Genomic DNA, 14476 nt, shown 5'->3' with positions numbered 1-14476 from the left:
TGTACAACATAGTGATGCACCATTTCTATCCGCGATGCTTTGCTCACTACAAGTATAGCTGCCATCTGTCACCGTGAAGCGCTATTACAGCATCATTGGCTAAACTCCCTGTGCTGTGCCTTTCATCTCCATGACTTAACCATTCTGAAACTGGAAGCCTGTGTCTCCCACTCCCTTTCACCCATTTTGCCTACTCCCCCTTACCCCCTTCCTCTTCTTACATAGACATCTTGGACTAGAACCTATTTCTCTTCCTCCTACTCTTTATCACTCTCACCAGTCTTTTGCAAATTTCTCTCCATTTCCTCAACGTCCCTATGAAGTAGGTGACACTTGCCCCATTTTATACCCATAGAAGCTGAGGCTCAGCAAGTCTCTGTAGTTCAATATCACACAATTAGTCTGCAAGGGGATTCTGACCTGGGTTAGTTTGCTTCTAAAGCCTCTGTTCTTTGCCCTGCTTTATTATAACCCCCCTCAAACCAGAGTCACGGAACTCAGTACAAGGATCTGCCCCCCATCACTTTAGTTCAGTAGCCATTTGTGGAGCGCTGACTATGTGCCAGCATTGTGCTCCAAGCTAGGAATAAAGAGATAAGTGTGCAAGGCCTGTGACCTTGGACGAAGGAATAGCATCTTCTTAGTGAGGTCTTCATAGAAGAGAGGACTTGCCCTTGGGCTGAGTTTTGATCTCCACATCAACAGTGTCACGTTAGGTACTACTATCACTGAATCTTGGGGCTGTGCAGTATTTCTACCAGGACCTTCTCAGGTTTCAGCACCAGGAACAAGAGAGAAACTGGGAAAGGACGGAACCGAGAGGCCTTGTTCTCATCCCAGCTTCATTGTTCCCAACTCTGGGACCTCAGAGTTCCTTTCCTCTGCTCCCTCTGTTCCTCTGTCTTTAAAATGGGCAGAGCCTGGTATTTGTGGCAGTCTTAGGAAATGCAAGGTAGGTAGCGAACATGACATGTATTTGGAAACTAAAGTGTTCTCAGATAGCACTTGGTAGCCACTTCCTAGAAAGGTACGAGTACGAGGATGACAAGGCCTTGATATCCATGTTAGGGGGTATCATGATAGATTGGTTATGTCTGTTATGGGCTCAGAATAGATGAACTTTGCATTATGTCATGAATTTACTATGCACAGTGCTACAGAATGTAGCCAGCACAGTTTTTATCCTTGCTCAGGAGGATGTTACCCTTAATCTGTTTGGATGACATGAACCTCCCTAGATGACAGTGGCCTTGCTGGGCCTGAGACACTGGACTGATCTCAGGGCCTCAAGTTAGAACCACTGCCTGGCTATCAGTGCTGGTGCCTGAGGCCCCAGCTTGCTTTCCCTTAGCCCTCTGAGAGAGGCTGGGGAATCTAGTAATAGAGTAAGACCAGATGTTAGCACCTGTCTCTACCCTTGACTGTGCTGGGCTCACACCCTCTGCTCTGGCTGTGGAGAAAAGAGACCCAGAAAATGAGGGCTGAAAAGGTAGCGACACGTAGGAATCCTGTGTGACTACTTCTCTAGATTGTTTCTCAGCCCGTTCAGAGCATTTAGAGTATCTTGTGAAGGCACATCTCTTGGTAAGGGGGAGAGAGCAGCATTTTCTGACCAGGCTGTTGAACTATTGACCAATTGTACGTTTTGCTTTGAAGCCCGTGCTTTCTCCCACACATGTCCTTTAAAATAAAACCTAAAAAGATCCATTTGTATGTGTACATGTGTTTGACATATACATATACATGTGTATGTGCCTCTATTGGTCTATCTAAAATTTTCCAAGAATTGGAGTCCATCATGTGCTGGACAGAATTTTAGTGTTACAATTGTTCTTTGGCTGACAAGCCCCCATTCATCTGGAAAAGACCACATCTTTCCTAGCTCCCCCCACCGCAGCGCTGGAGGGACCCTCCTCTCTCATTCCACTGGCTTCTGTATCAACCCTGGGGCTGAGTTGTCTTTCTTTTTTGGCACATAACACTTAGCATGGTGGCTGGTGAGCAATGATGTTCAAGAAAAATCTGCAAGCCTGGTTGGATTGTTTCCGACAGGTGGCCTGCTGGATTTTCCCCTTCTCAGCAGTTAGTATTTCCTGAACATGCATCTAAACTGGATGCCACACTCTCCTCCTTTCCAGGATTCTGTTGCAGGTCTCAACTCAAAGGTTTGGAAAGGACCTCTAAAAGCCCCAACCTGATGCATGCATTTCTTTTATGAAGAGTAGTCAATAGACTGTTAAATACTTGCCGTGACGGGCAGCTTACTGCTTCTCTAGTTAGCTATTTCTAATGATGGGGAGTTGGAATCCTCCCGAAGCTTTCCTTTCACTAGGTCAAAATCTGCCCCTACCTCCTTGGTAGTGTCTCCCGATGAGTACTCCTTCTGCCCTCCATGGCGACAAAGAATGACCATAATCTGAGACCACAAGAGCTTCAAAATTGAGGAAAGTTGTAGATTATAACTCTGGAATAAAATAGGAATCTACAAGTCTGTACCGACAGCTACATCCCTCAGTGGAGAAGAAAGAACTCCACTGTATTGGAGAACACAGACTGACAAATGGAGAGGGAGTTGCAACCATGATGGTGAAGATCAGTTAAGGCGAGAGGCAATGGATGCTGACATCTGGAGGAGAGAGTTTGAGGAGCAAGCTATTTGCATGGCCTCAAAGTGTCTCTTCACTGATTGCTTATTAGTTGCAAGGGGGGAAGTGTATCTGCATGAGGGAGAATCATGTCATGACCAGGAGATCAAAATTCTGTCACTGGCAAGGGGTAAATGGGTATCATGTGCTTGCTGATGTGTGATACCCGAGAAGAACATAACATCGCTTATGCTGAATTCCAGGCAGGGAACGAAAACCTGAAACTAATCATGAGGAATCATAGACAAATTCAAATCGTGGAACATTCTACTTAAAAACAAAAACAAAAGAAAAAAAAAAAAACAACTGGCCTGTATTGTTCAAAAATGTCAGCTCTCTGAAAGACCAAGGCTGAGAAATTGTTCCAGAATAGAGGAGATTAAAGAGATGTGACAACTAAATGTACTACAAGATCCTGGACTGGATCCTATGTCGGGGAATAAAATGCTGCAAAGGACATTTTTGAGTCTATTGCCAAAATTGGGATTATATCAATGTTAAGTTTTTTTGAATTTTATAATTGTAACCAGGGGATAATTTTCTTCTTCTTCATAAATGCATACTAAATCTAAGGGATAAAGGACGTGATCTATGTCGTCCACATGAAAATGATTCAGAAAAAAAAAATCTGTATACCTGTACAGAGATAGGGGGGAGAAAAGGAGAAAGGATGGTGTGTGGGAATCCTCTGTACTATTCCTGGGACTTTTCTGTCCATCTGAAGGTTTTTTTTTTTTTTTAAGGTTTTATTTATTTATTTTAGGGAGAGTGAGCATGTGAGCCCGGGAGAGGGATAGAGGGAGAGACAGAGTCTCAAGCAGACTCCTCACCTAGCACGGAGCTGACATGGGGCCCGATCTCGTGACCCCCAGATCAGGACCTGAGCCAAAATCAAGAGTCGGGTGCCTAACTGACTAAGCCACTCAGGTGCCCCTATATGAAGTTATTTCAAAGTAGTTAACATATCTAAATGAAGGCCCCTCGAAACTTGCAGTCAGGGAGATTGTCCCTTTTGAGGGGACCATCCCTTTTGAGTCCTGGGAGAAATGTAGCACATCCTGATTGAGGATCAGTGGTACTGTGAGACCATTAAAGCCGATTCTAGGAGGTAGAATCAAGGAAGGGCTCCTCGAGGAATGTATTTACCTTCAAGCCAAGACCTGAAACTTGCAGTTGGTTAGGTGAAGCAGCCAGGAGGGCATTCCTGGCAGAGAAAATAGCGTGCAGAGAGGCTGGGAGGCTAGAGAGCCAAAGGGTCAACAAGGCAACATGAGACCAGGCTACCAGACACAGGGCAGTGGATTATGGGCTTTGCCTAAGCGTGAAGGCTAGTGGCTGAAGAGTTGACTTTTCACGTCGGGGAGTGCCGTGATCAGATGTGTGGCTTGAAGGCAAGCCTTCAGTGGTTAGAGCACAGACACTGATCCTGAGTCTTCAGCTACCCCAGATAGATCAATTCTAGAGTCCATCTGTCTGTCCCAGGATTTGGGCTTCTCAGATGGTGGCATGATGTGGGGCCCACACTCTTCTACCATTGCCTTCTGCCTGTGAGGCAGAAATGGACCTCTTGCTGCTGCCTTTCATGACCGAGGGTCCGGTCTCCATCGAACCTCTTATTAGTGTGATTATCTTCCTGAGTCATGAGCTGCCCGAAGCCGGCAGTTGCCTGCCAGCCCATCACAGTGCCATTGCCATGAGTTATTAGAAAGGTTTACGAGGCCAGGATAAACAGCATGAATCAAGAGGGAGAGACAGGCCTCCCTCCTCCTGCTTACATTGCTGTCACTCAGGGAGAGTGCCAGAAGGGGCTGGAGGGAGAGAAGGGGTGGGAGGCAGGGAGGAAAGGATAGAGAGAGAAAGGAGGGAAATAGAATGAACAAAAGAGGATTGAGGAGGAGCAAGGACAGAAGACAGGGGAAGAGCTTTCCTATTAGAAGTGAAGAGAGCTGATAACAGCTCCTTTTCCACCACCATGTGGGCTGCCTCTGATCAGCCGGGAATTCAGACCCAGGACTGTGCCCTTTTCCATTGATGACCTACTACCATTGTGCACCTTTGGGTAAGTCCTCTGCCCTTCTGGGCATCCAGTTTCTCTCTCTTCCTGTTGGCAGGGCTGCCGACTGCCCCAGGCATAGATGCATGGGCTGGTGAAATGCTCTCAACCCTTTCCTTTGGAAAGCAGTGAGCTTGGTGCCACTCTTCTTACTTAAAAAGCTTTCCGATTACCAACTTGTCACCTTGTGTGCAGGCAGGTTACTGTATTCGTGTGCTGAGAATGTCTTGAGCATGCTGGAATAAATAAATTAGCCCTGGCACTTAGGGATGCCAGTTTTAATCATAGTTGAGGACTTCAGGGACAAATGCCTCTGCTTCTTCGGTTATCTGCTTTTGGGTTGCAGCCAAAGACCCCCTATGACAAGTTAATAAATTCGGTTCAGAAGACCAAGCTCTTCTTCCTTCTTATCAACAGAATCAGAGCTGCTGTTACTGCTCTAAGTATTTATGACAGCCATAGAAATTCTTGAGAATTTAAGCAAAGGAGAAGTATTTAAGTTACATGAAACTGGAAACTAGGAGGTTCGAGATTTGTTTTGCATTTTTATTAAGCATGTGAGTTTGGGTTTGAGCATTTGATTTATCTCTTCCCATATATCTTTAGGGTAGTCATCCATAGGCTCCACTCCATTGGCTTATTTTGAATGTTGTAAAATGGCATGAAGCTTATAGGAGCTGAGATATTTGAATTCAGGTGGTACCTGACTGTAGTTTAGGTGACTGACCGTGAAAAGGAAGTAGAGTAGTAATTAGTCCAAACCCTTTGGGTTTTTTTATCCAGATGGTATACAAAGAATCTTTAAAATGATTTCTAAGGATCACAGTTATCCATCCTTCACTTTAATGAGCATTAATGACCTAATGCTGAATTGGGTATTGATTGAAATCTAATGACTTATGACTTTGGCCATCATGAGTATCCAGTTGGAAGATACCTTGAATGGCCTGAATTCTCAAAAGCCACGTATTTATTCTCCAGTGTTCTATATCAAAACCCAAGGTCTGAGTGCAGGCCTGATGTAATTTCCCTTGAAGAAGTGCCATTTGTCAAGGATCCTTTTTTTTTTCCTCCAACTTAAGTATGTATGTGTATATTGACAAGTGAAAGGACAACTGCCTCAAAATAGACATAAAGGGCAGCCCAGGTAGCTCAGTGGTTTAGTGCCGCCTTCAGCCCAGGGTGTGATCCTGGAGACCTGGGATCAAGTCCCACACCGGGCTCCCTGCATGGAGCCTGCTTCTTCCTCTGCCTGTGTCTCTGCCTCTCTCTCTCTCTCTCTCTCTGAATGAATAAATAAATAAATAAATAAATAAATAAATAAATAAATCTTAAAAAAAATATATAGACATAAAACTTTGATTCTTTGAAATGTTTAGAATACTCATTCCTTAGCTCCCCTCAAAAAATATTTGAGTGGCTACTGTGTGTGAGGTGCTATCACCAGCTCTGGGGTTACAGCAGGAAAGAGCAAGTGATAGAAAGAACTGTGTTCTGCTGGAGTTTACGCACTAGCGATCTGTTCCGGGTGATCGTAATTTTGGCATTCTCTAGCGAACTAAAGAACAAATATCTGAGAGTCATCCCATCCATGGGACATTTCTTAACATGTTTTTAAAAGGCTCTACGGTACTTCTTTTGGGAGTAAGGGAAGCAGGTGGAAAAAGCTTCCTCAAATGTCTGTCTTAGAGTGTGCTTAAGAGTCGAATCTCTGAAGATTGGCATCTTCAGAGGTGGAGCATAAGACTGAGTATCTGTTATTCTGCGCAAATTCTAAAGGTGTAGGTTAGACTGACTATATACTAACTGGACTGACTCATGGTGATGAGATCTTTCTTATCTATCTATTTATTTATTTATTTATTTTTACATTTAAGAAAAAATTTAAGTTCAATTTGCCAACATATAGTGGTGATTAGATATTAAAGATTTTCTTACCCCTAGATGGCTGTCTTATTTCTCCTTTCTCTCTCAACGTAGAAACACTAGAGAAAAAAGAAGCCCCATTGAGGTAATGGTGAGCTACATGTAGAGTCAGGTGTTACAAAATGAAGGCTTGGACACTTTGATTCTGTTATCCTTTTCAGATAGTTTTTAATATCTTTTCATGGAAGTTTTTGGTGTCATATTTGTTAAAATCTGGTGTATTAGTTTTTTTTTTTTTTAATTCAGTTTTGTAAGCATTTCTTGAGCCCTGAGGACACAGATGTGAAAACCAAAATCTCCATGTCTGCCAGGCCGTGAACAGCATAGCTGGGGGAGATGAGAAAAGGAGTTACACCTTAGATGATTAAGAGCAAAGTAGAGATAGGTACACCCCTGCTGAGTGAAGAGAGACCTGCAGAGGTTTCTCCACCTGGGTCGGTGGGGGTGGGGGAGTGGAAGGACAGCGGACAGGGAAGGAAACTTATAAAGGCTTCACAGAGTGGGACACCTGGGTGGCTTCGTGGTTGAGCGTCTGCTTGCAGCCCAGGGTGTGATCCCAGGTAGTATTAGCTCCACCTTGTAGATGAAGAAACTGTAGCCCAGAGAGGTTGAGTGACACGGTGAAGATCACACAGCTAAGAAGCTGTAGAGCTGAGATTCAAACTGGGGTGTCTTTGCCTCCAAAGGCAGTGCCCTGACCTCTACATATATTGCCTTTTTGTGGTGCTGCTGTGGCAAACTCAACCCCTCCACCCCCCAGAGATAACTTAGGCTGTTATCTTACAGGGATTCCCCGATACTTCACCGTAAGAACCTTTGCCCCTTGTCACTGGTATTGATTTTTAGTTAATTCAACAAAACCTCTTTTTCCCACCTCTCTAAGGAGCTAGGTGAGATTATGACTCCAAGAGTGTGTTTCAGAGCTAACTTGGACTTACTCTGTGGCTTTGGATAAGCCATTTTTAAATCTCACTCTCTCGGGATGCCTGGGGGGCTCAGCGGTTGAGTGTCTGCCTTCAGCTCAGGGCATGACCCTGGAGACCCGGGATGGAGTCCCACATTGGGGTCCCTGCAGGGAGCCTGCTTCTCCTTCTTCCTGTGTCTCTGCCTCTCTCTGTGTGTCTCTTGTGAATAAATAAAATCTTAAAAAAAAACTCACTCTCTTATTTTCTCTGTGTGCTGCCACTTTGGGAATAGGATTATTATTCATCCTATTGGCATTAAGCAATATTAGCATTTCTGGCTAAAGATCAGGTGAGACGGCCAACAGACACATGAAGTGGTGCTCTACTCATCAGGGAAATGCAAATCAAAACCACAGTGAAATCACTTCACACCTGTTGGACCAGCTAATATCAAAAACACCAGAAACAAGTGTTGGCGAGGACGTGGAGAAGAAGGAATCCTCGTGCGCTGTTGGTGGGAATGCAAACTGGTGCAGCCACTATGGAAAACAGGTTCCTCAAAAAGTTAAAAATAGGATTACCATATGATCCAGTAATTCCATTACTGGATATTTACCCAAAGAATACAAAAAACACTAACTCAAAGGGATACAGGCACCTGTTTATGGCATCATTATATACAATAGCCAAACTATGGAAGCAGCCCAAGTCTTTATCGATACATGAATGGATAAAGAAGGGGTGTGTGTGTGTGTGTGTGTGTGTGTGTGTGTGTGTGATATTATCCAGCCATAAAAAAGAATGAAGTCTCGCCATTTGCAACAATATGGATGGAGCTAGAGAATATACTAATAGGTGAAATAAATCCGAGAAAGACAAATACCAGATGACTTCACTTGTGGAGTTTAAGAAACAAAGCAAACAAAGGGAAACACAAGAGACAGATGAAAAACTGGACTCTAAACTCCAGAGAACAAACTGATGGTGACTAGAGGGAAGACGGATGGGGGACGGGGGAAATAGGTGATGGGGATTGAAGACTGTACTTGTGATGAGCGCTGAGTCATGTGTAGAACTGTTGAATTGCTATATTGTACCCCTGAAACTAACATCACACTGTACATTAACTACACTGGAATTAATTTTTTTTTTTAAAAAATTAAGAAAAAAAAAAAAGATGAGGTGAGATGCTACCATCTATGCCTTCCATCCCCAGGAATGGAACTATGGCTGGACCAATCCATTCTGAACCATCCCATCTTGTGTGTGTGTGTGTGTGTGTGTGTGTGTGTATTTGGGGGAAGAGGGGGGTCGTAATTGCCTTCCTAAGAGGAGCCTCAAGCAGAGCCACAGCTCAGTCTATTTCTCAGTCTCCGCACGTTTCTATGATGCCCCATCACTCCGGGACTGTCGTCAGTGCAGTTGTCTCTGCTTTAGATGCCGATGACCTTGCCCCAGCTGTCCCTGGAGGACGGCGGCTCGATGAGTAAGTCCTGAAGCTTGCTAGCTGCGTCTCGGCATTTCGTGGGGCTGCGCTGATTGGACGGACCCCAGGATGGGCCTTAGGTCTTGGTTGGCCTCAAGGGTCCTCAGCATCACTATTCAAAGTGTCTGGGGGTGATTTTTTTTTTTTTTCTGACTCGTGTTTCCTTTTTCAGCAAACGAGAAGATTGAAGACATTAATGGCTGTCCGAAGAACAGATCGCAAATGGTAAGTGGTCCACGGGGGGCGAGGGTTTGCGTGATGGAAGTACGTCCTGCCTCTCAATGGTACTGACCATCCTGAAAACATTCACACCATAGGCTTTCCTCTAGGGGATCGCAGTAATACACTAACAGCTATTTCCAAGTAGCCGTGGTCGGCTTCTCTGACATTTGTTGGCATTTACTGAAACGTGGCCGTGATTTTTACGTAGATGGTGAGATAGGGAATATGGAATACTGCCCTTTCTTTCAGAAACAAATTATGCAGACCTGGTGCAAACATGCACTTGTTGAGAATTTGGACCATTGTGACTCATTCCGCTTTCTCAAAGACACACGACGGTCTCTGTTTGTGTGTGGCGCTGAGGCACAGATGAGGTCATGGTATCTTACTCAGCAATCGGGGCATGTGGTCTGATTGCCTTTAAAGGTTAGAATGATGCGAAATCACAATGGTGACAGGAGACGTGAAATGTATAATTATGTCCAAACCATTCTTAACCTTCGCAAGTGGTAGTCTCCCCGGTGTGATACGCTTAAGCTCTGATACTCGAGCTTTTTAAAAAAAAAAAAAAACAAAAATCTTTTAACATCTGTTCTTTTTATATGTCCTGTGCATAATCTTTGAATTAAAATTCACGATCACTATCGAGTTCAGAAAACATTCAATTGTGATGCCCTAAGTACCCGTTTTTTCCCTTCAACGTGCTTTTCAAACAATCTTTATACCAAGTATGTATATATCAGACTGTTTAAAATACTACCTGTTTAAATATGATGGTGACAACTTTTTATTTTTGCAGGTTGTTAATTTGCTTTCAGAAACCTAAGAAAAAGGCATAATCTGTTTTTCTCTGACCTTCCCCTACTCCTTTTGAGTTGACACAATTTGACAGTGTCATTCCAGAACATATCAAAGCGATTGGCATTCCTTGGTTTTCCCTTTTAATTTTCCCAAGTGTTTGTTATCCTAATGATTTGGACAGATAACCTCTTCGGTCAAGTTTACTTTTCATGCATAAAAACACATTTTTTATTTTAAAGAGGAGTGTGTGTGTGGTGGGGAGTCCTTCAGTTTACATTCTGAAACAAGTTTCTCTTTTTTTGTCATTTCACTGGAGATTTTGTTTCTTTTTGTTTGATCTAGAAAGCAATCACTCCTTACATAGGAAAGTCCCCATGCAGACATCTCATGGCTGCTTTGACTTTTGGGAAAGCTTGGCTGCTATTTTTGCTCGAGCTACTGCAGCTGTCTAGTGTATTAATAATTGAGAAAATTTGGAAGATAGAAGACTTAATTTAGTGCAAGCATTTTACACATGCAGTCATATCTTTACATGAAAGAGATGCAGGACTTCCCCTTGGGAAAGATACCGGTGCATTTGTCCCAGCCCATTATAATGCGTATGTAGACCTGACATTTGAAGGTAATGAACCTTTTATTCTATTTGGCAGTTTTGTATTTTCTGCACTTTCTGTTGGAGGTGTCAAAGTCCACTTTCAAGATTGTGAAATAATAATGTCACCTCAGATTCTTTGGTGCAAATTTAGTTCAATATGCCAAATGTTATTTATAAATGCTACCAATGGCACCAATGCAATTTTGTGGTTTCTCTAACTCTTTCAGCTGTGAAAGTATTGTTTTTTTTTTTCTTTTCATGGCCTGTGGGTGTTTTTTTTTTTTTTTTTAGAACACAGGAATATGAAATCCTATAATTGTCTGTGATAATTAGTTCCAGCTTAGGGGCGGGGAGGCAGACACGGTCTGGTGGCAAACGTAGCAGAGAATAGTTCAGCATACAGGATGTGAATCTAGGAAAATGTGAAAACCTCCGCCACAGCCATTCCATTCTGTAGGAAATGAGAAGGATGATAAAGACAACAGGGCCATTGTTGTTAGCCCTACATCACAAACTGTGACAAATCCATAAGACAGAACCTTACCCAGAGCACACAGGAAGTGCTTCTTAGACAAGCACAAGCATTGTCCCGTCTACTAGGACCCCTGAGCGCGTGTGTGCGTGTGCACCCACGTGCACCTGTACGAGCATATACACGGTTAATGCATTTCTACTCCTGGGAAGCATACTTTGGGAATGTGGCACAGTGGGTGGCACATAGATTCCTAGAAGGTCAGACTCCCAATTAGGCTTTACCGAGGGTAGCCCATGATAGAGATTTGCTGCTGTTTGCTAAAAATTGCCTAGTTGGAGGGGACAGAGGGGAAGGCATGGAGGGAGCACCATGTTGGTAAGAGGAGGATGACACGCAATGAGGCAAGAACTTGGGGAGTGCACCTGTTCAGAGGGTAACTGTCTATCCCTTGAAAATAACCAGCAGAGTTGATGTCCTCGCTCCCTAAGGTAACAGAACCCCTTCGGGAGCCTTGAATGAAGGAGCCAGAGTAAAGCAATCCTGTTTTAGAGAAGGAGGAATGGGTGCTGTTCTGGTTTTCAAGGGGTAAGTTCAGTCCATCAGCTAATCTGTGAGTAGGGCCAAGAGCTTTGATTTTTGTGGGGGTTAGGCACAGCCCCCTCACTTCTCCTGACCCACCAGGCTGCCCAGTGGCTCAGGTCTCAAATCCCTGCACTCCGTGCTCTGCTTCAAATGTTCTTTCCCAGGAGGATGGGGAAGTGAGAGCAGTTAGCTCTGGCACAGGCACTAGAAAATCCCAAGGGCACTGATGCACAGATACGACGGGTGAGGCGTTGTCATTTTCAGCCTGCGATCGGCAAACATTTGCAGAGTGCTCACTAATGCCGGGCACTGGGGTGGGCCAGGTGAATGCTCAGGTGAACAAGATGTGATCCCTGCCCTCCAGGAACTCTGTGATGAGCGGGCAGGAGACCAGAGAAGAATAGCACAGCGGTTACACAGACATCTGTGCGTAGTGCTGTGGGGGCTCATTCCACCTGAGAACAAGGGATATTTAAGAGTAATTCCTAAGGGTGAGTCTGAAAGGCAAGAGGGTTTGCCATAGGGGAGTGATGGGTGGAAAAGGGTTCACATTCCTGGAGCATCTCTTTACTAAAGCTAGTCTGGACTCCGCAAAGGCAGGTTTTGCAGCATTTGCTTAGGATCCTCCCGAAGTGCCATGAGCTGTATCTGCGGAGACTCCTTTTCTGCGATAAGGAGTGGGGCATGAAGAGCCCACAGTACAACAGACCCCATAGGCACGGGGGTCTTCAGGTCTGGGACAAGTCTTCTGCACTCTTCATCACTACCCAGGTTGCCACATTTTGGAGAGCAACCCCCTACTGGGTCCTGGAGTGGAAGTGTTTGTTTGTTTGGTTGGTTTTTTTAAAGGAAAATACCCATGGTCATCCAGCCCTGTAGAGGGAAGTTCAGTCATGGGATCTGGGAACTGAGACCACATAAGTGAGAAATGATGGTGATTTTATTATTAGCTCTGACTTATCTCTGCTTGGTGCTGCAAGGTTTGTGAGCCCATTCATACTTAGGGGCATATCCCATCCTCCTGATGCTGCTGTGGGCCCGCATAACCCGTCCCTCTTTCCCCAAGCAAGTGCCAGGTGGTGGAGGGTGGTCCCAGGGAGAGGTGGAGCAGAACCATTAACATATACTGTGACCCCCTGATGGCCCTAGGACCGGACTGTGTCCATGAGCACAAGGCAGAGAGGCATGGCAGCGACTTTCCTTTCCCTAGCGAGCTGGCCTCAGTTGAAGGAGTCCTTTGGCCAGCTTCAGGCTGCCCTAGACACTTTTGGGGCCCTGGCCTTGGAGAAGGGGCATAGAAACGCTCCCGCCCCCTCTCACCCACCATCCGTCCATCTGGCCCTTTAAATGAGTTTGTGTGTGTGCGCGTTAGAGCTGGTTCAGATGTTTTGTCTGTTAGGCATTGCCATGGCAACCCAGGGGCATCTTTCTGGCTTTCAAGTGCTGTGTTCAGCGGAGTTGTGCATTGGTTTGGAAGGAGAAACCTAGCCCGGGGCCTGGCCCTAGGGCACTGCCTCTCCTCTGAACCCCTGGGCTCCGAGACGTTGCCTCACTTTGGAGCCGAAGAATGGCTGCTGCAGGGGCTGGTTTTCTTTTTTGATCATTGTTATCTTACACGGCTTGGCTTTCTGGTGGCCGCTAGGAAGGTGCAAAGTTAGCAAGGCCTGCCGGCCCTTTCAGCGGAAAGCCCCGGGCCTGTTTATCCCTCTGGTCCCTGGTCTCAGGCCCGGGGTCATCTGAGGCCTCCCAGTGCACAGCCACTTCTGAGCTCTCCAAGCGCCCTGCCCTCTTCCCTTGTGCTTGTATTTTTTTTTTTTATCTTTTATTTTTTATATTAAAGATTTTATTTATTCATTTTTAGAGAGCAAGAGAACAGGGGGTGGAGTGGGGAGGGGGAGAACCTCAAGCAGACTCCCAGCTGAGCGTGGAGCCCAAGGTGGAGCTCAATCTCACGACCCTGAGATCATGGCCTGAGCTGAAACCAAGAGTCGGATGCTCAACCTACTGAGCCACCCAGGTGCCCCCTTCCTGCAGTGCTTCTAGATTGAGGGCCAGCTGGGCTTGGGAACCATGTAGGCTAAGTTCAATTTCGTTTTCTGCTATCCTGTGGCTGTGAGCTGGTTATTTAACTTTGTGAGGGCTCTATTTCCTGTTCTATAGAGTGGGGTTGGTAATACATAGCTCATAAAGTTTTTGTAGTACTAATGAGCCAACGAAAGGGATAAGAATGGATAGTACTGATTACGATGGTAAAGTACAGCTAGGGCCTGTCGAGTGTTTGTGTTGTGCCAGGTGCCAGGCTAAGTGCAGCCCAGCCCTTCCTCTCCTCCCCAGATCATGCACACCCAGAATTTTGCACACAGCCTGAGTAGGTTATGAGTCCCCTGGGGCTTCAGAGACCCAAAGTTCAGCACCCCTGCTGCTTAGGGCACAGCTCTGCCCCCTACCCTGCCCTTCCAGGAGTCCCCAGGGACGTGGGAGCTCCTGAGTTCCCCAAACAATAGGAGTTTGCTTGTAGACGAGAAGGGCTGAGCAGTGATTTTCACACTTACATTCTATGAGCAGAATCCCTTTTTTCCCCTGCCCTAAAAAATTGCACACGGGGACTGAGGCTTTACAACGTCTCTTTTTTTGTCCCAGATTACTCAACGTAGGAAGCAGACGTGCAGCTCGAACCCAGGCCTGTCTAGTTTAAGAGCCTGTGGTGTTCACTTCTGTGGCAGAGAAGGGGTGTAATAAAAATAGTTTCTACCTCCCCAACCCCTGCTCTTGTTTTTCCTTTGTGG

The 14476-nt window shown here is 45.3% G+C and overlaps 1 protein-coding gene across 10 annotated transcripts in view; it reads left to right on the top strand.

Annotated features, from left to right (window-relative positions):
- NAV2 (neuron navigator 2) overlaps positions 1 to 14476 on the top strand; it is a 396930-nt gene that overhangs the window by 122046 nt on the left and 260408 nt on the right. For 9 of the 10 annotated variants that reach the window (XM_041729744.1, XM_041729743.1, XM_041729751.1 and 6 more), the window contains exon 3: positions 9188 to 9240. In XM_041729744.1, the coding sequence (XP_041585678.1) occupies positions 9188 to 9240 (53 nt within the window). Of the gene's footprint in view, positions 1 to 9187; positions 9241 to 14476 lie in introns of those variants that run through there. The other variant, XM_041729750.1, reaches the window with a different exon arrangement.

This window comes from Vulpes lagopus, chromosome 15, assembly GCF_018345385.1.
Source record: "Vulpes lagopus strain Blue_001 chromosome 15, ASM1834538v1, whole genome shotgun sequence".
In the NCBI taxonomy this organism is placed as follows: domain Eukaryota; kingdom Metazoa; phylum Chordata; class Mammalia; order Carnivora; family Canidae; genus Vulpes; species Vulpes lagopus.
Note: the sequence above shows the minus strand (reverse complement) of the source record. Positions and strands in the feature narration are given on the sequence as shown.